General features: G+C 36.9%; 1 protein-coding gene across 8 annotated transcripts in view; it reads right to left on the minus strand.

Annotated features, from left to right (window-relative positions):
• Positions 1-26,151, minus strand: part of FOXJ3 (forkhead box J3) — a 153,630-nt gene that overhangs the window by 33,898 nt on the left and 93,581 nt on the right. For 7 of the 8 annotated variants that reach the window (XM_040469838.1, XM_040469839.1, XM_040469840.1 and 4 more), the window contains one exon: positions 10,395-10,496. The exons of the other annotated variant lie outside the window; for it this stretch is intronic. In XM_040469838.1, the coding sequence (XP_040325772.1) occupies positions 10,395-10,496 (102 nt within the window). The remainder of the gene's footprint in view (positions 1-10,394; positions 10,497-26,151) is intronic. 8 annotated transcript variants of the gene reach the window in all.

Genomic DNA, 26,151 nt, shown 5'->3' on the forward strand with positions numbered 1-26,151 from the left:
TTCACTGCCATATGGAAAATACTCGTTCATTGTTATACAGATCTTCTAAATACGGACACATTTCATTACACAACATCAAAACATCATACTTGCTAACATCACCAATGATCTCATTAGAAGTCTTTTGTGGTGGATACAAGTGTTCCAAACTTCTACTTTTTGCTTCAAAGCTCAAATTTTACCATTGGCAAAGGATACTGCCAACAGTTTTCCTGGAGGTGACAGATTCACTATGTTCATTACCAAGAAAACACCTGCCAAATACCCAAATCTGAATAATCAGTGTCAACTGTTCTTTCAAGTAAAAACAATGATCCTGGGGCACAGGGGTGGCTCTGTCCAACTCTTGATTTCGGCTCGGGTCATGATTCCAGGGTCATGGAATTGAGCCCAGTGTGTGGCTCTGCACTGAGTGTGGAGCCTGTTCAGGATTTTCTCCCTCTCTCTCTCCTTCTGCCCCTCTCCCTCAACCCTAAGGAACCCTATGATCCACGAACAAAGCAGTTGGCTTCACATCCACCTCAAACAACCACACAAAACAACCACAGGCAGGTACTTCAGCATGTAGTCTAAGTGTTTTATGCATACTTTCCATTTCATTACAAAGAATGTTAAAAAGACATGTACTCAAAGGTCACAACTTAATAAAACTATTTTTCCTGCTTCACCAAAGAAATCTTTAAGTAAAACTGTTATTCTTTAATCTGAAGGGTGTGGGCAGCGAAAATACAATGACTATTAATACTTAGGTGTCACTGCCTTGATCTGTGCTAACATTTACATACTACTGCTTTTGCTCCATCAATGAAAATACAAAAATAAAGGAAAAGACAAATAGTATTATAGTATTATTATAAAAATAGTTTTGACCTCATGGAATCCCTAAAAGGGTCTTAGTTACCTAGATGTCCAAAGACCACAGAACCTGATAAAGAACATTACCAGCATTCCAGAAGGCCCACTCAGGTGCTCTCCCATTCACCAGCTAGTCATTATCCATCCCTTTCTCTGTCACAGGCACCCACTATACCAACTTCCACCACTATTGGCTGGTTTTCCTGTTTTTGAACTAAGTATAAATGGAATCATACAATGTATGCTTTTCTGTCCTTTTATAGTAAAATTAAAGGATTACACAAAGCTTTATTTTCTGTTACACTAATATCTACTCTTAAATCTTTATTACCTCATTACATTTCTTAAAATTCCTTTTCTTTTTCTTCCAACTGAGAGTTTTATGGTTTTATCATTTATCATTTATCTCAGATCCATCTCGAACTGATTTTTGTGAATGGAAAATCTGATTTCCCTATTGATCCAGCACCGTTCGTTCAAAGACATCACTGAGTTCTGTTCCTTAAGTCTATTTGTGGACTCTTATGCCAATATCACTCTTTCAATTATTGTAGGCTTACTCTTGATATTTGGAAGTATAAATATAAATCCTCTACCATTTATCTTTTTCTTCAACATTTTCTTCAACTACCATTTGCCATTTGGATTCCCATTTACATTTTAAGATCAGTTAGTCATTTTCTATTCCCTTCCCTTCCCCCCCCAAAAAGCATAGGGGACTTTTGATTGAGATTTTAATCTACAGATCAATTTAGGAAAAACTGACTTTATAATAATCTTCTCAATGAAAATTATACATACGTTTATTTATACTTCCTTTGTTTTCTCTGGGGTTTTTTTCTGATTTTTTATTTTTTAATTATTATTTTGTTATTTCTATAATTTATTTTTCTGAGTCTTTTTTTTATAGTTTTCTGTGTAGAGTTCATCTTCCATTTAATCCTAGGTATTTGATGTTTTTGAAAGCTAACTTAAGTGTCATCTTTTTATTTTCTGTCTGACTCATATAGAGAAATGTAATTGATTTCTAAAATCTAATACTGATATCAAGACCTTGTTAATTTATTAGTTCTGAGTTTATCTGTAGATTTTTCTGAATTTTCCATATAAACAATCATGTCACCTATAATAGCTTTGTTTCTGCTTACTCAAAGTTTATTTAATACTTCTTTCCTAACACTTCCATTTCTCCTCTACCTGCCTGAGTACTACTGTTGTCCTATATTTTATTTCTACATGTTATAAACCCACAACATACTTTTGTTATCTTTACTTTAAACAGTTTATTATTGGGGCGCCTGGGTGGCTCAGTCAGTTAAGGCTCTGACTTCAGCTCAGGTCACGGTCTCCCAGTTCCTGGGTTCAAGCCCCGTGTTGGTGTTGACAGCTCAGTGCCTGGAGCCTGCTTCGGATTCTGTGTCTCCCTCACTCTCTGCCCCTCCCCTGCTCACACTGTCTCTCTCTCAAAAATAAACATAAAACATTTTTTTTTAAATAATAATAGTTTATTATTTTTTAAAGAGATTTAGATTAAAAAGAAAAAGCTTTATATTTACTCATGTCATTACCATTTCTAGTCCTAATTCCTTTCCGTAGATCCAGAGTTCCATTAGGAACTTCAATTACACATATATTAGGTTGCTTTAAGTTGTTACCAGTGCTAATACTCTATGTACTTTTTAAAAGTCTTTTCACGTATTTCATTTTGTCTAACTTTTACTGCTATATTTTCAAGGTCAATCATCTTTCTATCTTATCTGCTGTTAATTCCATCAAGTGTATTTTTCAAGTCAGACATAATTTTTATCTCTAAGAAGTTTGATTTGTATTTAAAAAAAATATCTTCCATGTGTCTATACAAATGTTCAACCTATCCTTTAGCTCCTCCATGAATACAGTTATAATAACTGGGCTTTTTCCAACTTTGAGATAGAACATAAAAGTTTAAGGTATACAAGGTGTTCACTTGATACACTTATGTACTCCAAAATAAATACCACTCTTGCATCAACTAACATAATTACCATTTCCGTTTTATGATGAGTATATTTAAGATTTACTCACCTAGCCAGCTTTCATGTACACATGAATACAATACTGTTAACAATAATCACCACGGTATACAATAGATCCTCCACACTCAATCATCTTATAACTGAAAGTTTGTACCTTTTGACCAACATTTTTCCATTTCTGCCACCTGACAGCCCCCTGGTAACCACCGTTTTACTTTGTTTCTAGGAGTTTGGCCTTTTAGGATTCCACATATAAATACAGTATGTATCTTTCACTTGGTATAATGCCCTAAGGTCTATCTATGTTGTCATAAATGGCAGAACTTACGTTTCATGGCTAAATAATATTCTATTTTGTGTCTACACACACACACACACACACACACACACACACACACACACACACACACACACACAGCTTCATTACCCATTCATCCCCTGATAGACACTTCGGTTATTTCTGTATCTTGGCTTACAGTAATTGCCTATGTCCTTTTATACTAATTCTATCACCTGTGTTATTTCTGGGTCAGTTCTGATTAATTTTCACCTCATTATGGGTTGTTTTTTTTTTTACTACTTCTTGCCAGCCTGGTAATTTTTTATTGGATGCCAGACCACTGTGAACTTTACACTGTTAAGTGCTAGACAGTTTTGTATTCTTGTAAATTTTCTTGAGCTTTATTCTGGAACACAGTTAAATTATTTGACAACAGGGACGAAGTCCTGATATATGCTGCAACATGGCTGAACCTTGAAAATGTGTTTAGTGAAAGAAATCAGACATAACAGGTCACATATTTATTATAGGATTCCATTTATATGAAATGTCCAGAATAGGCAAATTCATAGAGTTAGAAAGTAAATTAACAGTTACAGGAAATGGATGGAATAGGGAATGAATGCTAATAGGTACAGGGTTTTCTTTTTGGGTGATGGAAATGTTCTGGAATTAGATGGTGGTTAACAGGTGCACAACCTTGTGAATATACCAAGAACTCCTGAATTATAAACTTTAAAAGGGGAAATTTTATAATGGCCTCTGAATTACATATGAAAAAAATCAAAATCAAATTTAAAAAACTGATTTATCTGAAAATAGACCGATCTTCTTGGTTTTGCTTTGAAGGTGTGTAGACAGGACCAGAGCAGCGTTTTAGTCTAGGGCTAATTTTATTCCACTATTAAAGCAAACTCCTGAGTACCTTACCTAATGACCTGTGAATTATGAAGCACTTCACTCTTGTGTGAAAGTTACTATGCCTGGCCCTATAGGAATATCAGTAATTATCCACACTAATCCTTTCAGGTGGTTCTTTCCCTTGTCTTCCTTACTCATGCACTGATAAGTACTCAGCTGAAGACTCAAGGAGACTTTTTGTATATCACTGGAATTCTCCCTTGGTGCAGCTTTCTCTTCTCTGATATGCTGCCCTGTGAACTCTAGCCACCCTGGAGATTCCATGATCTCCTAGATCCACATGCTCTACTCAGGGAGACCTCTGTACCTTGGAAACTTTCTCCAGACAGTAAGCTAGGACAATCATACGGCTGACCTTATTTGTTCACAATTTCTCAGGGATCACTGTCCTATGGCCCAATCTCTTAAAAACCATTGTTGCACATATTTTGTCTATTTTTTCAATTGTTTCAGGTAGCAAAGTAAATTTAGACCTTGTTATCCCACCTTGGCTAGAAATTTTATTAATCCTTACAAAGAATCAACTTCTTGCTTGCTGACTTATTTATAACCTTTGTCTTCTTCAGATTTATTTCGATCTTTATCTAGATGCTTAAATCATTAATATTCAATCTTTCTTCTGTTCTAGTACATGCATTTAGGCTAATACTTCAACTGCATTCTACAGGCTTTCATATTTTATGTTTCTTTAAGTATTTTCTTTTTTTTCAACGTTTTTTTTTTTATTTTTTTAATTTTTGGGACAGAGAGAGACAGAGCATGAACGGGGGAGGGGCAGAGAGAGAGGGAGACACAGAATCGGAAACAGGCTCCAGGCTCTGAGCCATCAGCCCAGAGCCCGACGCGGGGCTCGAACTCACGGACCGCGAGATCGTGACCTGGCTGAAGTCGGACGCTTAACCGACTGCGCCACCCAGGCGCCCCGTCTTTAAGTATTTTCTAATTTCTATTATGATTCTTTCTTGATCCTGGGTTATTTATAACTATACTGCTTAATCTGCAAACTTTAGGTAATTTTCTAAATACCTATTTGTTATTATTTCCACTTAAATTCCCCTGTGCTGGAAAAGATACACTGTACGATGGTCTTCTGAAATTTGTTGAGACTTCTTTATGGTCTAGCATTCATCAGTATTACACGATCAATTTTGGTAAATATTCCATGTGCACTTAAAAATGTATATTCTGCAATTGTTAAATGAAATATTCTATATATATCAAATGGGTCAAATTCCTAATTTCATGATTCAAATCTTCTCTATCTTTAATGGGATTTGTTTGATTTGTTATGTTTTAATTTTGATCTGCTTCTTCCAGGAGTTATAGAGAGACATATGTTAAAATCTTCCTCTGATCAAGGACTTAATCTATTTCTCCTTTTAGTTTTGTTGGCTTTAAAAGGCCGACAAATTTAGTATTACTAAAATGATCCTTTTTCATAATAAAGTATCTTTATTTTCAGTAATGTGTCTTGTCCTTTAAGAAATACTTCTTGTAAGTAGCACGTAAGTTGAATTTTACTTTTTTATCCAGTCTGACAATCTTTGACTTTTAAATGGAATATTTTGTTCATTTACATTTCCCAACATAATTCAATCTGAATACATATTTATTTTCCTATTTCTCTATCTCTTCTTTGCTCATTTATTTCTCCTTTTGTGTCTACTTCTGGATTTATTATTTTTCCTTGCTTATTTTATATTCTTTTACTCTTCTTGTAGTAAGCAATAATAGAACCAGTATCTGAGTACTACTAGAAATTCAAATTTTCAAATTTTCAGGGGTGCTTAGCTGGCTCAGTTGGTAGAACATGTGGCTTCTGATCTCAAGGTTGTGAGTTCCAGGCCCATGTTGGGTGTGGAGACTACTTAAATCTTAAAAAAAGAAAAAAAAATTCAAATTTTCAGACCCCAATCCAATGTACTAAATCAGAAATTCTGAGGCTCAGCAACCTCGGTTTTAACAAGTCCTCCTAGTTATTCTGATACATGCTGGTGTGTTAAAATAACCACTGCCCTAAATATCACAACAAGCCCTTGACTTAGTACTTTTACCAATTCCCATGTAATGCAAAGGTTTCAACTGTATACACAGCTGGTCCTTAACAACATGGATTTGAACTGCGTGGGTCTACTTATACAGAGAATTTTTTCAATAAACCCAGTACAGTACTAGGGAGTCTGACTGCCTTAGTAGGTAGAGCATGTAACTTTTGATATTGGGGTCATGAGTTCAAACCCCATGTTGGGTGAAGAGTTTGATTTAAAATTAAAAATAAATAGGAGCACCTGAGTGGCTCAGTCAGTTAAGTGTCTGACTTTGGCTCAGGTCATAATCTCATGGTTTGGGAGTTTGAGCCCTGTGTCAGGCTCCGTGCTGACAGTGTGCTGACAGTGCACTGTGCCAGTGAGGAGCCTGCTTGGGATTCTCTCTCTCCCCCCTTCTCTCTGCTCCTTCCCCACTTGTGTGGGCACACATTTGCTCTTTCTCTCTCTCTCTAAAAACAAATAAACTTTAAAAAATAAAAATAAAAAAATACAAGGGCGCCTGGGTGGCCTAGTCGGTTAAGCGTCCAACTTCAGCTCAGGTCATGAATTCGCGGTCAGTGAGTTCAAGCCCCACGTCGGGCTCTGTGCTGATGGCTCAGAGACTGGAGCCTACCTCAGATCCATTTTTCCCTCTCTGTTCCTCCCCAGCTCCCACTCTGTTCCCCCGCCCCCAAACATAAATAAAGATTAAAAAAATTAAAAATAAATACAAATAAATACATACATACAATACAGTACTGTAAAAATATTTTTTCTCTCCCTTAAGGTTTTCTTAATAACATTTTCTTTTCTCTAGCTTTCTTGTAAGAATACAGAATATAATGCATATAACATACAAAATATGTATTAATCAACTATTTATGGTATCAGTAAGGCTTCCAGTCAACAGTAGGCTATTAGTTAAGTCAAAAGTTATACACGGATTTTCAATTGTTTGGGGGGCATGGGAGATGACATCCCTAAATTTCACATTGTACAAGGGTCAATTATATTTCTTCCTGCCTTACCCTACTATTGTCATGTATTTTAACTTCTGTAGTATTTTAGACTCAAAGGCATTGTGTTATGTAACAGAAATGCTATTGTTTTAAATACTCAAAACACATTCACATTGATCAACATACTCTTTTAGTGTTCTCCATTCTTTCCAGCACAGGATAATTTCCTTCTATCTAAAAAATTAGTTCCCTTTAATTGTTTACTACTGATGTATTAGTAACATATTCTCTCTAATTTTGTTTTTGTAAAAATCTATTTGTTTAACCTTCATTTTCCACAGAAATTTTAATTGCAGAATTCTGGATTAGTAGGTATTTCCTTTAAGCACGATACAAATTTCATTCTCATGTCTAGCTTTTAGCATTTCTATTCAGAAGTCAGTGCCTGGCTTACTGTTGTTCCTTTGAAGTTGCCTGTTTTGCCTCTGATTTTAAGATTGTTTTAATCTTTGTTTTTTTAGGAGCTTGATTTTCTTTGCCCAATAAGGTTTCTTTTCATTAATCTTTCTTGGGGTTCTCAGAAATTCCTGAATCTGTACTGTGTTATCTATCATCAGTTTAAAAACTTTAAAATATTGTTCCTTCCTTATTCCTTTTTCCTCTGGAAGACTAAAAAGTTTGTTAGACTTTTTCCCGCATATCCCATTTATCCCTTAAGTTTTTCTGAATTTTCATTGTTTTTCTTTGTGTTTCATTCTATTTTCTTTTTTTTTTTTAATTTTTTTTTTTTTCCAACGTTTGTTTATTTTTGGGACAGAGAGAGACAGAGCATGAACCGGGGAGGGGCAGAGAGAGAGGGAGACACAGAATCGGAAACAGGCTCCAGGCTCTGAGCCATCAGCCCAGAGTCTGACGCGGGGCTCGAACTCACGGACCGCGAGATCGTGACCTGGCTGAAGTCGGACGCTTAACCGACTGCGCCACCCAGGCGCCCCTGTGTTTCATTCTATTTTCTACGAACCTTTCTTCCAGTTCACTATTCTCTCCTCTGGTGTGCCTAATTTACTGCTGAACCCATCTATCAAATTCTAATTTCAGTTATTATATTTTTCAATTTTAAAGTTTCCTCTTGATCCTTCCATACAGATTCCAATTCTTGGATAAATTTTCTACAATTCGACTATTTTGAACATATTAGTCATAGTTATTTTAAAATCCATATCGGGGCGCCTGGGTGGCGCAGTCGGTTAAGCGTCCGACTTCAGCCAGGTCACGATCTCGCGGTCCGTGAGTTCGAGCCCAGAGCCTGGAGCCTGTTTCCGATTCTGTGTCTCCCTCTCTCTCTGCCCCTTCCCCGTTCATGCTCTGTCTCTCTCTGTCCCAAAAATAAATAAACGTTGAAAAAAAAATTTTTTTTTAAAAATCCATATCTAGATCACTTGTAGATATGTTTATGTTGTCTTTCTGTACCCACCCCCTTGTCACTTAATTATTTGGTCCTGTTTCCTGGAATGTCTGAAATTTTTGACTGAAAGTTGAGATCTTATGAAAAACTGCAAAAGCTGAGTATGATGTTATCTTCTTCCAGAAAGGATTTAGTTTTCTTTTGGCAAGTAGAAGAATATTAGCAACCACCCGATAATAATTTGCAGTTGTCTATTTTGGTTTGCTCTTCCTCTGGAACATAACCCTTCTGAGGTAACTTGAAAGCCTTTTACCATGGCTTCCTCCTCCCTGAAGATCATGAACGACAACTGTTGTCCCTTCCTTCTCTGTGAGACTGCTTAATTCTGAGTAGTGAAAAATCCACTTGTTTTGTCTAGGCCTGAGCCCAAGTACATAAATGAATCAGGAGTTAGCAAATGCCTTAAGTGGATATTACTTGCAAGAAGGTAAACTTACTTCTGAGATCCATGAGGATCTAGTCCTCAAGCCCAGGCTGTTTCGTAGCCCCAAACTCCAGTTTTTGTCTCCCTAACCCAATGGCTGCTTCTGGCTTCTGTTTTCTTCTCAGTCTGTATGCCATGCATTAAGAACTGAGAAATGTCCCAAGGCAAAATTTGTAGGGCTTATCTCAATGTATTTCCCTTTTTTATGGGATCTTCATCCCTGAAGGCCTGGCTTTTCTGTCCTCCAGTGCCTCTTCCCTGTTTTTTATTGGTAGTGGGGGATGGTGGTATTTTATATAGATAGGAAGAACAATTAATCTAAAACTAGCTACTCCATTGTATCTAGAAGTCCAAAAACTCCACCTCCTTTGACCTCCATATTATTTCATCATGAAGTCCTAGCATAACTAGTTCCTAATTGTTTCCTAACAGCCATAACTACCTATGTTTAAGCCTCCTAGTTGGACTACCACAAAGAACAGTATTGGATATTTCTGATCCTAGCCCATTCTGCTTCACCAGAAATTCTCAAGTCTAGCTGGGCACAATAAGGGATGATTTCTTAAAGTACAGATTTCTGAACCCTATCCGTAAGTGTAAAATAAATGATCTGGTAGGCCTGCTATAAAACCTTGTAATTACCACCACCACCACCACCAAACACTCACACATATGCACCCACATAGACCTCTCCTAAGTGATTCTGATGGAATCATTCCATGGACTGGTTATTTGAGAAAAATCAATACTCTACACCTCAGGTGCCAGTTTACTTTCTAAATTGTAAATGTGATCAGTCACTAAAATTATAAACTGTCTTCTATTGGTTTATTATCTTTGTACAAATAAAAAGATCCTGTGTACACTGTGTCAGTATAGTTATGGGTGTGTGTGTGAGGAGAGGGGAGAGGGGAGAGGGGAGAGGGGAGAGGGGAGAGAGAAAGACAGCAGATTATAACATACTATATTTCTGGATATGGACCTACAGTTGAATACCATGAAATAGGGTGACCACCATTCCAATGAACTGTATGAGTTTGTCCAAATTATTCATTGTCCTGGATTGTGCGGACTGCTTGGGAATCTGACAATCTTTTCTTTTTCAATCACATATTTAGAGGGGTAATCAATGGTTTTTTTTTAAACAAACTGATTTGATAAAATGCAGACTCAAAATTTTATCATTGGGAACTGGCAGTGTCAAGGATTTAAATTAATATAGAGCTTCCCAATAAGCATCCTCCAACTTAATCTTTAGAGAAATATTTCCTTCTAATTTGTGCACACTTCAAAACATTGTGGATTCAAGCTTTCAAGCTGCCATGAATAGGTTAGCCAAATTTATATCATCTGTAACCTCACTCATACAGAATTCTATTGTTATTATAAAGGCAAATTAAATGTATTATTCAATCACATTTCAAAAGTGTTTAAAAAAACAGAATTACTTTGTTAGTCACAGTGTTGATTGCCAGAGTTGGAGAGGCACTTCCCGAAATAATACACTCCATTCCCAAAGAATCTGAATCTATGCTATATGGAGTTGAGGCCTAAAATACAAGAACAAAATAAATAATTATTAGCTCATATATCCAGCAACTTTAACACAATTTGAAGATATTTCATCAAATTCTAACATCTGGTTTTGTGCTTTGTTTCTAAAAACATGAACTTAAATCCCTGCTTAAATCTCTTGTACTATATTTTAATATGCTACTGACTTGACATCACAAAGTCCATTGGTATGGCTACTTCTTACCAGCTCTTTTAATTGACTGTAGGATAGTTTAGCAAAAATTCTATAGCAGAGACTGCTAATGGTCCTATAAATATCCATATTCCCCCCTTCTTCCTTTTAGTAATAAAACCCTACAGTTACTGACTTATGGCCTGCCCAGCTAAATACCACCTTTTCCAGCCTCATTTGCAACCATCTGTGTCCATGCGACTAAGGTGTATGTGGCCATGTAACTAACATGTGTAAAGAAGATGTGAGCAAGAGTGATGTGTGCAACTGGATCATGCCTGTGAAAAAAAACCTGCTTGTCCTCCACTCGTCTTTCCCTACTACTGCAGGCTGGGACACAGACAGAGTGGTGGTAATCTTGCTTCATCATAAAGCTGAGGGTAATACCCTGGGGAACACCAAAAATACAAGATTAGAAGGAACACGGACACCTAAATGAATTCGTGGAACACAGCTGGTTATCTGTCTGGTCCAATCTATCTCAAAACTTCTACTTGAAAGAGAAATAAATCTCTCTGATTTAAGGTTCTCAGTTGTTTCATTTTTCTTCCCTTGTTAGTGCAGCTAAACAGCACTGAAGAACACAACTTCATACACATTGCTTATAGAGCTAACATGGGGGGTCAAAATTCTGTATTTAGAATTTGGGGTATAAATTGTGATAACTCCTCTTTCTTCCATCAAAATGGTGCTTATGGCTTTGATGAGCACTCAAGGGAGTTCAACTTCAATGCTGGAAGTTAAAGAAAGGGAAGATATAAACAATTTGTGGCTATGATGCTAGTTCTATGTACATTCCTCTTCTGGAAAAAAAAAATGTGCCACACATGATCTCAACTGAATATGCATTTTTAAAAGATCACACTAAATGAAAAAAGAAAGCAATTTCACTGAGACATATTTCTAAGATTAATCTATTTATCAATTAATTCCTCACCGTGAATTTTTCACCAGATATCCTGTGAAAGTAGGGAATAGGCAGCTTATTGAAATGAACAAAATAAAAGATAAGAATCACCCCCCAGATAATAGTATCTGGCACTTAGGTGCTGGGTACACAATGAGAATGAGGTGAAAGTGGCAAAGGGCTTCAGAAATACAAGTAGAAAGGGGCGCCTGGGTGGCTCAGTAGGCTGAACATCCAACTCTTGATTTCAGCTCAGGTCATTATCCCAGGGTCGTGGGATACAGTCCAGTGTCAGGCTCCACACTGAGCGTGGAGCCTGCTTAAGATTCTCTCTCCCTCTGCCCCTTTCCCCAACTTGTGCACACTCTCTCTAAAACAGAAAGAAAAAAAAAGAAAAGCAAGCAATACAAGTGGAAGAACTACACAGACAACTGTGTCTATGCCTCAATTTTGGTGCCAACCAATTTAGCTATACCTGAGTTAACATGGACTTTGGAACACTGCAAATCTCATGTTCCTCTAACCCAACTTAGTCATCTCCATTTCGACTATTATTCTCACTCCTCCTCACTGGTAGGAAGAGGCAAGCCTGTGTGGTGTGACTGCAGACAAATTACTCAACCTTTATGCTCTTTTATCCATGTATAAAAAAGAGGATTATGTCACTTCTTTTAGAGATCTGTTAAGAGCATTAATGAAATAACTTGTGCAAAGCTCTTAGCACAGTACCTGAAATGCATGGTAAGGGCTAGCTGTTATGATAACCATGAAAACTTAGCTGTTACTGATGCTGAATATCTATGATACAGAGGGATATTTAATAGTGATTAAGGAGAAAAGAGCTTTGATATGAGACACTATTTTCCTACAAAGGCAGATTCATAACTTCAGCTATAATAAATTAGATGGCAAAATTTAAAACTCTTTTAATTATATATTCTTCATGGATACTTCAGTCTGGTTCCATCAAGAGAATAAACAACACTCTCTTTACATGCTTTGATATGCTCAATAGTATGGTATATATTTTTAGTTATAGTTTCAAGGATTCTACATTATTAACAGACAATAAACAGTCTGATTAGTAAAGCCAGTCATCTAGGTATCCCAAAATGTATCCTGATAACTATTATAATGGCAGCCGAAACTCAAATTCTGGACAAAGCAAGTATCAATGAGTCTAATCTAGGAGAGAGTAGTCAGCTTGTGAAAGGTCCTTTCTGGAGTTTCCTCTTTCTCCCTGTCAAAATCCTATTCATTCAAATTCTACTTCCAGAATGGTGGTATGATCTCCCCAAAGACCAAGCTTCTGCTGATAACAACTACAAGTTGTGGGGGGGAGGGCGGGTGGAGGAGGGAGGCATGGGACACAGGATGAAAACTAGCTGAGGATTCTGAAAAGCAATTCTATGAGGCAGATGTGGAGACAAGTCAAAACTTGGGAGACACCAGCCTCAGTTTCCTGTTTTCTTGCAGCTTTGCCCCAAGACTGGGCAGTAGATGTGGAACTAAGTAGATGTGGCTGAAGTTATCTTTCTGTCAGAGGGAACTAGGGAAGAGAGCCCAGGTAAACACTGCCAGCTATCAGAGAGAGGACTGAATCCCCTGGGGAGAAAGTCAAAAGAGATGCCCTAGTACTATGTATGAAACACCACAAAAGTTTTCACAAAAGGCTGACTTCTGAACCATGCAAATGCAGACTAAAGCACAGACTTAAAGAATTAAATTGAAATTAGAACCACTGTCCACAGAAGGATAGAGAGAATTAACAGTTTGAGTCTAACATGGCTACCTGCCAGCTAAAACAAAAGTATCAATATTCTATATAAGATTATAACAGACCTCAGAGTCTATATAACATAACACGGTGTCCAGGATACAATCTAAAATTACTAGACATACAAGCAACAGGAAAATGAAACCCATTCTCAAGAGAAAAGACGATCTATAAAAGCCTACAAGAAGAAGACTGAGCTACTGGAATTATGTGGCAAAGATTTTTAAGAAGCTATTACAATTAAGCTCAATGAGGTAAAGTAAAAACAAAAACAAAGCACACATGAATGAAAACATAATAAAGGAAATCTCAGTGGAGAAATTAAAAATATAAAAAGGAACAAAATCAACAAATTTTTCATTTACAAATGAAAAGCACATTATCTGTATTTTTTAAGTCAATGGATAGGCTGAATATTAGAATGGAGATAAAACAGTGAAGAGTCAATGAACTCAAAGGCAGATCAACAAAAATTACCCAATCTAAAGAACAAAAAGAATAAAGACAGAAGAAGAAGAAGAAGAAGAAGAAGAAGAAGAAGAAGAAGAAGAAGAAGAGGAGGAAGAGGAGGAGGAAGAAGAGGAGGAGGAGGAAGAAGAGGAGGAAGAGGAGGAGGAGGAGGAAGATAGATCAGCACATCAGAAAGCTATGGGATAATCTCAAATGGTTTAATATGTGTCACTAGAGTTCCAGAAGGGGGGGGGGGGGGGAAGCAGAAAGAATATGAAGAATTGATGACTGAAAACTTCAGAAATTTATTCAAAGACAAATGTACAGACTTGAGAATTTCATAGTGAACCTCCATCAGTGTCAATTTAAAAAAAAAAAAAATCCCACTTGGATACATCATAATTGAGCTGTTGAAAAATAAAGACAGAAAGCAGCCAAAGAAAGATGGCATCCACATACAGAAGAACATTGATTGGAAATGACTGGATTTCTCATAAAGATGACAGAGGTCATTAGACTGTAAACATCTTTAAAGTACTGAAAGAAAAAAATTTTCAATCTAAACTTGTATATCTAATGAAAATATTCTTTAGGAATGAAGGCAAAAGAAAGACCTTCTCAGAGAATGTAAAACCAGGAGAATTTATTGCCAGGAGACTTGCAATATAAGAAAGTTCACTAAGATGAAGAAAAATTATAGCACAGGAAAACGTGGATCTTGAGGAATGAACTAAATAAAAGAAATGGTAAACATCTGAGTAAAATATAAAAGACTGTTTTCCTCTTACGTTTCAAAAATCACATATGATTATTTAAGGCCAAACTTAAAACACTGCCTTGCAAGGCTTCCATGTAATATGTCATACATATTACAACTAGGAGAAATGATGAGGAAAGGGGCAAAAGGGACCCATATGGTTGGAAATTTCTGCATCTTGTATGAAATGCTAAAATACTGGGGTGCCTGGGTGGCTCAGTCAGTTAAGTGTCTGACTTTGGCTCAGGCTATGATCTCGCAGTTTGTGGGTTCGAGCCCCGCATCGGGCTCCGTGCTGACAGCTCAGAGCCTGGAGCCTGCTTTGTATTCTTTGTCTCCCTCTCTCTCTGCCCCTCTCCCACTTCCTTCTCTGACTCTCAAAAACAAATAAATGTTCAAAATATTATTTTTTTAAATGGTAAAATATGAACTCTGAGTAGACTGAAAAGGTTAGGAATGTATACCAAAATGCCCAAAAATGTACTAAAATACTCAAAAAGGTATAGATAAGTTAAAATAGAATACTAAATATAGCTAAGTAATGTAAGTAATATATAAGTAATCTAAAAGAAGGCAGGAAAGGGGGGAAGAAAGGAACTAAAAATGTAGAGGTCAAACAAAACAAAATGTAGACCTAAATCTAACAATATCAATAATTACAAAATGTTAATAATCTAAACCCTCCAATAAAAAAAGATCATCAGAGATACTAAAAAAGACTTAGCTAACTGCAGCCTACAAGAGTCACAACTTCATATAGACACAGATGAAAGTAATACATGGAAAAATATATACAATGCAAACAGTAAAAATAAGGGTGAAATAGCTATATTAATATCAGATAAAATAGACTTTAAGACAGAGTATATCAGACATTTTAAAAACATTTGATAAAAGAATAATTGAAGATATAACAATTATAAATGTAAATGTGACTAATAACAAAGCTTCAAAACATATGAAGTGAAAAACTGACAATTAAAAATCAGTAAGAAAAAGAACACTGGGATACATTAGCAAATGCCTTGATCTGAGAACATTACACCAAACTGTGTAATACATATTCTTTTCAAGTGCACACAGGCATTCACAAAGATACAGAGAATTTTTTTAATATTTTGAACTAAATTATAAAAAAGATGCAACATACCAAAATTTGTGAGATGCAGTTAAAGCAGTGCTTAGAGGTAAACCTATGGCTTTACACTCCTATATTACAAGAGGAGGTGCATCAAATGGGTGATGGGCATTGAGGGCACTTGTTAGGATGAGCACTGGGTGTTATATGTAAGTGATGAATCACCTGGTTCTACTCTTGAAGCCAAGACTACACTGTATGTTAACTAACTTGAGAATTAAAAAGAGAGAGTGAGAGGGAGGGGTGGAAGGAGAGGGATGGAAGGACGGAGGGAGAAAGAGAAGTATAATAAACCCCAGGTATTCATGAGGGGGAAAAAAAAAAAAGAATGGAGTGCATTTTTAAGCACAGCCTTTACATACAGGTTGGTTTTTTTCCTAAATATTCTCTACTTTCCAATATAAGTATCATTATTATATTCCTCTTCATACAATGAGACCATTAAAACAAGTGTAAAAGTTTTTCAGGATACTACCTGGATTACTTTTTGGAATTTATCAGAGGATAATAATGTTGTGAATTATCTTTCTTCTTTCTTGATATTTGAGATTCCTAATGGAAATAGTATAATCTGTAAAACTGCAGAAGAGTAAGCAATTTAGGCTAAGTTAAACCTATAATTATACAGACAATAAATGTTCCACTTTGTGTTGAAAAAAAGAAAGAAAATTTTAATAGTCCTATATCAAATAAATTAAATATCAAAAACAGGGGCGCCTGGGTGGCTCAGTTGGTTGAGCGTCCAACTTCGGCTCAGGTCATGATCTCACAGCTCGTGAGTTTGAGCCCCTCGTCCGGGCTCTGTGCTGACAGCTCGGAGCCTGGAGCCTGCTTCGGATTCTGTGTCTCCCTCTCTCTCTGACCCTAACCCACTTGCATCCTATCTCTGTGTCTCTCAAAAATAAATAAAAATTAAAAAATAAATAAATACCAAAAACCTCCCCCCAAAAAACCCTGCAGAACCAGATGGTTTCACTAATGAACTTTCTCAAACATTCAAGATATACCAATCTACAGAAACTTTTTCAGAAAATAGAGGAAAGAATACTACCAATATAAGGCCAATACAACTCTAACACCAATATCTGACAGACATTACAAAAGAATAAAATTATAAATCCATATCCTTCATGAACATACATGCAAAAATCCTTAACAATAAATACAGCAAACTGAATTCAATAATACATGAAAGGGGTAACATACCACAACTTAGTAGGGTTTATCCAAAGAATGCAAGGTTTAACATTCAAAATACAACCAATGTAATTCAACATGCTACCAGAATAAAGAAAAGCCATATGACCATTTCATTTTTTTTTTTTAATTTTTTTTTCAACGTTTATTTATTTTTGGGACAGAGAGAGACAGAGCATGAACGGGGGAGGGGCAGAGAGAGAGGGAGACACAGAATCGGAAACAGGCTCCAGGCTCCGAGCCATCAGCCCAGAGCCTGACGCGGGGCTCGAACTCACGGACCGCGAGACCGTGACCTGGCTGAAGTCGGACGCTTAACCGACTGCGCCACCCAGGCGCCCCATGACCGTTTCAATAGGTATGAAAGGCATTTGATGAAATTCTTTCTACATCCATTCATGATAAAAACTCTCAGCAAACTAGACTTAACAGAGAACCTCCTCATTCTGATAAAGGGTATCTACAAAAGCCCTACAGCTTATGTTCCACTTAGTGGTGAAATACTGAACACTTTATACTTTTCCCCTAAAAATGGAATTAAGGGAAGGATGCCCACTTTCATCACTTCTATTCAACACTGTAGTGGAGATTCTAGTCACTATAATAAGGTGGGAAGGGACAGAAGAGCAAGAGGGAGAGGGACAGGAAAACTATTTGCAGATCACATAACTGTTTATATAGAAAATCCCAAGGCACTATAAAACTATTACCAATAACACGATTACAGGATGCAAGGTTAATATATAAAAATTAATTACATTTTTATATACTAGCAGAAAGCAACTGGAAAACTGATTTTAAAATATATAGCTTCCAAAAACAAAATATTCAGTATTAAATCTAACTGGAATTATCACAGTCCCCTACACTGAACACTAAAAAACATTCCTGATAGAAATTAGAGATCTAATTAATGGAAAGATACAACATTTTTGTGACTTGCAATGATCAATATCATTAATATGTCAAATCCCCCCAGATCAGGGCAGCCTGGGAATGAAAACGGAGGAAGGCATAAATTCCAAAGGGGCATGAGAAAACTTTTGGGGGTGACAGCAATGTTCATTTGATACTGGTGATAACCTCACATGTGAGAACTCCTCAAATTGTAAACTGTATTTGACGAATTGTCAAATCCTACCCATTCGTCCAAATGACCCCTCATGAAACACTTCCTGGTCAAAAATCTCTAACTGGATAGGATTTCTCTGACTTTAAAACTCCCAGGAAATTCTAGTCACACCTATCTCTTGCAGGCAGCATGTAGCTCCTCCCACATAATGTACACTCTGTACATGTTTGTCCACTTGAAATAAATGTTTTTTTTCAGTTCTAGGAGTTCGAAGAATGGGCATGTAGATTACATTCCTTCCTCTGTTCACTTATACCTTTAAATGAATCCCCCTTATCCAGACTCAGGCAGGCACACAAGTGGGCTCTCTGAATCAACAAGACCACTCCATATGACTGAAACTGCGTCACAAAACAACAGAATGACAACAATCTGAGATATGCAGCAAATGCAGAATATCCTGCCTAGAAGAATGTCCTCTTTTCTATTTATCCATCTATCTTTCAGTTATCTCCCTGATTAAACCTGTAATCACCTTTGAACTGTTAACACACAACTTCAAGAAAAAGTAATGTGTTATGCCCCCATCTTTGTTCCAATAAAAGCTGGCTAATCGCAGAGTAGGTGTTTCTTTGCAGAGTCCAACACGCTTAAGGCAGTGAGTTTATATACTTCTAACTGGCCTTTACTCCTTCAAATAATTTCCACAACAGTGCTTAGAAGATTTAAGCAAAACTATCCACAGCAATTTCCTCCTGATTTGCCTGCTTCTAGTGCTGTTCTCTTACAACTTACACTCCACACAGCAGCTACAGTGTTCCTATGAAAATGTAAGTCACATTATTTCACTACTTTGCTTACAGCCTTCCATTCAATGGCTTTCCACACCTCCCTCAAAGTAAAACCAAAGTCTTTATAAAGGCACACAAGGTGCTACACCATCTTTTTCCTGCTCCCACCATTTACTTCTCTGATGAGTCAGGTCCCACTACTCTTCCCTCCTCACACATGGCCACAGTGACCTCCTTGCTGTTTCTCAAGGTGCCAGGTATGTTTCTCCCTCGGAGCCTTTGCACTTGAGGGATTTCCTGGGCCTACACAGCTGACAATCCACTTATATTTAAAGAAACCATGATCAGAAAATTAAATATTTAAGTTATAGTACAATTAATTTTAAAACTAGATCTCTTAACTTCCTGGTTAAATTCTATTTCCCCCCAAATCTTGTACTTAATAAAAGTGACACCTCATGACTCTGTAACATGACTTGATTGTGCTCATAATTTTACTATATTCTTAAACAAAAGAACTTTGAATAATTACATGAAGCTAAAACATAACACAGTCTAAACGTTGTTTTTTTCTTGTTTTTGTATTTAGAATTTCTATTTCCTACCGCCAGCAGTACCCCATCCTCCTTCCCAGCTTTGAATGTTCAGAAATTTTACATTCCTAACAGGGGCATTATTTCCTACTTACAATTCTTTCAAAGCACCTTACTTGTGCCAAGCATAAAACAAAAACACTTCACTATCCATAAGCAGTAGTTACATACAACCATTTCAACAACTTCTCTAACAGTACTAAATTTTGTCCACTTATTTTAAAACCCTGAATGAGGCACTTAGGCAAATACTAACCAGTGACCAGGAAGAATCTCTTTCAATTACAAGAAATCTACTCCAAAAGATGTACCTTCAATCTACCAATTTAACAGTTGTGCCCATACACACCTTGAAGAGACAAAGATTTTTTAAAGGATTTCCTGGATTGGATTCAATCAATTTTTTAAGTCAAAGGCTATGAACATGCAAGAGCCTGTGAAACAAACAAACAAACAAAGGTGCACACAGATCTGAAAACACACACATACACTCCACTAGTAGAAAAGAAGTAAAGACACATAGTAAACGCTGTCAGAACCCCACCACATTCCCCCGTGTTCCTCTCTATCCTGCTTACTACAAACACCTCTACCTCTCCACCTAAGCATTTTTTTTTCCTAACTGGGGAGCATGCTTTGGCTTTGTGCAGGGCAGGCCAGAAGTGCAGAAAAGGTCATGTCCCCAGTGGCATCATCACTCAATGGGGGAAGAGCTGATGGACAGATATCTTAGCTTGTTGTCCACAATTCTAAACCACCTCCCAAAGTTTCCCAGTTGGACTGTGCTCTTTAGTGCTCACAGTGGTAACTGACTTGATAATTGCCCTACTTTCCTAGTATCACCCCTCAAGCTACCTGCACTCAATTCCTTGTCTACTTGCAGTAGAACTTAAATCATGACAAAGATCTTTTCTTTGTCTCTTCCTGGAAGAGACAGGAAATCTTCCTTTAATACAATATTCCTCAAATTTTATCTCAGGACACCTTTGCAACTATTTAAAGTTACTGAGGCTCCCAAAGAGCTCTTATTCATGTGAGTTATATCTATTGATATTTACCTACTAGAAATTTAAACTGAGACAAAACTTATTAATTCATTTACATTGCATGCTAACATAGTTCTGTATGAAAAATACGGTCTCTAAACAAAAAACGTAGTGAGAAGAATGGATTTTACATTTTTAAACAAACTGCTTTAATGCTCTACTTAATAGAAGACCACTGGATTCTCATATCTGCCTCTGCCTTCAATCTATGGTAAAATCACAGGTCATTGTAACCTCTGAAAAATTATGAGTAAAAAAGGCAAAGAACATCTCAGTATTATGAACAGTTTTCACCTTGTGGGCCTCCTGAATGGGCCTTACACACAGAGAACCACTGCTTTAGCATAACAGATCCCGTATAAGTAAAGAATAACTACAAAATAACTAAGACACATGATTTAGTTTGGGGAAGGGGAGGGCAATCAAAGCATGAACAGAGAATATGTTTCTGTGATTATCAATATGATAAAGGAAACAATTTACCATACTAATCTGGAGTACTCATTCTCTCAAAGCATTTTTTTTTTAAACAAAAAACTGCCTAAAACTGGAGTTCCCTTTTCTATTCCTTAATATTTGGTTCCCTTGGAATAGTTCACTGCTTTGCAGTCTTCAAACAAAACTCTGTAGATAATATCCAGCTAATCTTGCTTTTTTTCTACCCTAAGCAGCTTCCAGGACAGGTCACTTTTCAGTAATATATCCTTTGGCTGAACTGAACAAGCAAAGCCAAATTAAAAAGGAAAATAAATGCAAAAGGTCAAAGAGAAATGTTTTTATTATTCAACGTAAGAACAGAAACTAATAGGACAGAAAAAAATGAAAGTTAGAAATTACTGTCCTTCTTGGACTCTTATGTTCCAGCCATACTAACTAGTCAGTTCCTCAAAACTTTGGGCACTTATTTTAACGACTAGGCTTACACATGTGATTTCCCCTCACTCTCACATTGTCAACCACCCTCATCTGCCTTATTTCTGCTCATTTAACAGGCCTCACTGAAACATCAGCTCTCTGCTATATGGCCGCAAAGTTCTCAAAACCCTTCTCTTTAGAGTACTTACATAATTTATCATCCAAATGCTATTCTGAGAATGATCAGGGAACTATTAATTATGCTAAGACAACAAGCCATATTATGAATTAACAGCTTAGCTTTCCTGCTTAAGAGCTTCGTAAGGAGAATCTGTCTTGCGTACTACCACTATTCCCCCAACATTTAGCTCTACGCTTATAAAAGGTGTACACTCACTCTCTCAACGAATGGCATGTATAATGCAAATTAAGGTAAAAGAGGAAAAACTCATCCAGATAAAATGACCTACTATGTTCTCTCCCAAATCCTGACACTATTCCACCCCTATTATCCTACCTTTGATCATGCCCTCGTATCTCATGCCTCTCTATCCACACCCCACCTCAACAGAATATAAACTTCAGGAGAGCAGAGAATGTCTGTTTTGTTAACTGAGGCTTCCCCAGCACCTAAAACAGTGCCTGCTCAGAGCAGGCACTCAACACTCAGTAATTGTGTGCTCAGTGAATGCTGTTCTATGTTGCCCTGCTTACCTATACGTGAAAGCCAAACCATAGAACCCATATGAAGGTGCCCCAGATATTATGGTAAAACATAATTTCTCCTTCCTTTGTATACAATAATGTGTCATATCCTTCTTAAAATACTTTCTGTACACTACTTTGTCTTTGTGCTAGAATTCTAGGTCTTATCAGGTCTCATTATTCTTGGTATATCGTACATTTTAGCATAATGCCTGACACACAGTATCTAGAGAACAAAGATCTGTCAAATTAACCTGGTAAACTGACAGCATTTCACAAAATTATGAGTATGTATTAAGAAACCTGATACTATGCTAATTTTCTAGAGAACTTTCTTATTCATATATGTATCCCTAGCCCAGGCCATTGCCATTTCACAATGGCAACTCCATCCATTGAGGGGATTCAGAACAAGCCATCCCAGAACATGCCCCACTCCGGCATGTGATTTTTGAGCTGAAGGCAAACAGGACCCAGTAGATTCAGGAAAAATTACTTTCTCCTTCACTGCCCAAAAGAAATGAGAAAGGGATCTGTACCAGGAAGTTTTTACCAGAGATAACTTTTTATATCTGACTTTTCTGCACAGCTGGGAAAACATTTATTTACCAAACATCTGCTCTTCTCTCCCCTTTCTGTGAATTGCCTTCTTCCTCTCTGAAACCCCAGACCACACTCCTTTCCTTAGCTCAGGGTGGTATATAAGCCTCAAATGCCTTTGAGCCTGATATCTTTGTGGGACTTCCATATACACATGTGTAATTAAATTTGTTTTTCTTGTACTAATCTGCCTTTTTATTACAGGGGGGTCTCAGCCAAGAACCTAGAAGGGTAGAGGGAAAATTAATTTTCTCTGCTACAGCATATTCCTTTTGCAAGGAGTATTTTATAAAGAGCAAGTATCTTTCTTAACTGTTTGATTCCTTTCTCAACACTACAGGCTATCAAATCAAAATAACTTCCTTGATCCCAAGGCTTTAGGCTTTCTACTCCTTATCTAAATGTCCATGCCCTAAATTCTTCACTATTGTTAAAAGGGTTCTCAATTATGCCACCTGCGCTTCCTACCTGCCAGTCAATCATGCACAGTTTTCTCCAAGTGGAACAACTATTTCTAGGCAAAAAAATTCCACGCCAAGCTTCACTCCTCTTCCCAAAGGCCTTCCCAGGGCAGTATTATCCATATTGTGCTACTTTAGTTATCCTTGCTTGGTGTAACAGATTAACTAGTACTTGTTCTGTCATTTATAATCATATTCATGTCCCTAATTATGTGTCTATGTATGTATATATATTATACATGTATGTTAAATGTTAGGGTTCTCTTTTAAAATCAAGGACCATTAGCTCACAAGATATGCACACATAAGAAGAAATTTGATTCAGTAATGTGGTCTACGGCACAGTACATAATAGTGGCAGGACAGGACAGTTGTAAACAGCACAGACTCTAAAGGCAGACTACCTGGGTTCATAATCCTGGTCTTGGTACCCAGTGGTCTTAGTACCCTTTGACAACTTACTCAACATCTATACCTATCCGTTTCATAATTTGGAGTTACTATAAAAATTACAGGAGTTAATATACATAAAATTCTTTAAAGCATCTGGCACATAAACTCAATACAATTATCTATTATTATTACAATGTTGTCTTAGCACATAGATTTCTACAACAAATCATAAGCTGGATGGCTTATCAACAAATGAAATGTTATTTCTCACAGTTTTAGAGGCAGGGAGCCCAAGATCATGGTGCCAGCATGGTCAGGTTCTGGTGAGAGCCCTCTTCCAGGTATTCTCATGGGTATTCCCACATGGTACAGACAGCTGGCTAGCTCTTTGGCCTATTCATGTAAAGGCACTAATCCCATTCATGGCGGCTTCATCCTTTTGGCCTAATTACCTCCCAAAGAGCCCACCTCCAAATACCATCACACTGGAATTGGGCAGGGTTTCAAACATATGAATTTTGGGGGGTTTTTGTTGTTTTTTTTTTTAATTTTTTTTTTAACGTTTATTCATTTTTGACAGACAGAGACAGACAGAGCGGGGAAGGGGCAGAGAGAGAGAGGGAGACACAGAATCTGAAGCAGGCTCCAGGCTCCGAGCTGTCAGCACAGAGCCCGATGCAGGGCTCGAACTCACGAACTGCGAGATCATGACCTGAGCTGAAGTCAGACACTTAAACGACCGAGCCACCCAGGCGCCCCAAACATATGAATTTTGGAGGAACACAAACATTCAGTTCATAGCAGCTGTCAAGACTTCTATCTTCTTACTTTATAACTGAGGATATTGAAGCTCAAAAAATGTCTAACAATTTGCCAAAAGTCACAAGAACAAGTAAATTGTAAAACAAAGGACTCCTAGTAAAGGAGCCCATTCATTTCACCATGCTAAATTTTATTCAATATATTTTTAAGGTCTACAGGTCCATTTTATGATAAAAGTGGTAAGAAAATGAAAGAAATAAGAAAAAGGAAAATGAGAGACATTTATACTCAAGAATTAAGAAAAGAAGAAAGGGACATTGTAATGATCAGGCCAGAACATGGGCTTCTGTTCAAGTAAATAGAAGGGACAGGGAGGTGGTCCAGAGAACTGAGTTAAGAATATTAGGCTGGAAATAATGATCATGCTTCATTTTTCATTTAGGACATAAAGACACTGTTACTTGCATTTTTAAAAATCCTTTCTCTTCAGCAGTTTAGAAAGCCAATTCTGTTCCACTACAAGCTCATCTCTCTTCAAAAATGTGTGAAACATTTTGATTTTTCACATAGAATTCTGATGTTTACACATGGAAAAAAATAACAAATTTCAGAAATTTAATAAGAATCTTTGAGGGATGTCAACATATTTGCCATCTACATTTTTAAATCTTTTAAAAGTTTAGAGGCGTCCAACTGGCTCAGTTGGTAGAGCATGTGACTCTTGATCTTGGAGTGCTCACTTTGAGCCCCATACTAGGTGCAGAGATTACTTAAAAATATAAAAATAAATAAAATCTTTTAAAAGTTTCAACTTATGGGTCATGTTTAGTTTTTGAGAAAACTTTAAATACATGAAAATCACATTCAGAACCATCACTATTTGACTGTCTTACACATTTCCTTAGATAAGACCCAACGGTCATTTAAAATACAAACTCTGTTCTAATAAAAATATTACTATCCCTCTACTCCCAAGAAAACCTCTAAATGAAAAATAGAGACATAACCAGCTTGTCAAAGCAATAAATTTTGTTTTGAAAGATTATCGTTTAGAGAATTTGTTAAACAACATCTGTCTCCCTGATTATATGTACTCTGCTTACAGCTAGAATTTTCTATATAGTTTCTCTCTTATGGTAGCAACCAATACACAGCTCAGGCCAAAATAATTATCAACAGTACTAGCCAAAAGGCTCTGGTACTGGATATTTTATGGGACTATACTACAAAGATAAGTTGTTGAAGTTTTTACACACATTTTAGCTTAAAATGAAAATAAAAAGATAAACAACAGAAAATATGTCCAAAATTCAAGAACACATGCTTTGTATGTAAAACATACTTCTGTAATCTGAATCCTTTATTTCTATAAACTTCCACTGTAAACTGGACAATATGGTCTTCAGAAAAAAAAAAAGGACTCTCAGAAATAGAGTGATTGCTCTAAGAACTATGAAACAAGAATAAAATTTAAAGCTGATACCCAAAAGAAATGCACAGTTGTCAACCCAACTATCAATTCAAATTTCCAAAAATAATTCAAGTTCCAGGCACTGCAGAAAAAGAACAAATGGCTGAGAAGACCACAATTCCTCAACCCTCCAAGATATGCATCCCTGCTGATGCTCTGGGTTAACAATGTGGATACCTCTCTCCTTCCTTCACATTCTGGCAAGAGATGCTAAAAATTTTGTGCTCCACGTTCTCACACAATTAAAGTCCATGTGCTAAGTCTCTTCTAAAAGGCGGAAGTGGGAGGGCAGGAACTGAGGTTGGTTCCTTCTCAAATCATTACATGCATAGTTCATCAGCATCTCAATCTTTTTTTTTTTTTTTTAATTTTTTTTTCAACGTTTTTATTTATTTTTGGGACAGAGAGAGACAGAGCATGGACAGGGGAGGGGCAGAGAGAAAGGGAGACACAGAATCGGAAACAGGCTCCAGGCTCCGAGCC

Source organism: Herpailurus yagouaroundi, unplaced genomic scaffold (assembly GCF_014898765.1).
Source record: "Herpailurus yagouaroundi ecotype Mexico unplaced genomic scaffold, PumYag 77, whole genome shotgun sequence".
NCBI lineage: Eukaryota > Metazoa > Chordata > Mammalia > Carnivora > Felidae > Herpailurus > Herpailurus yagouaroundi.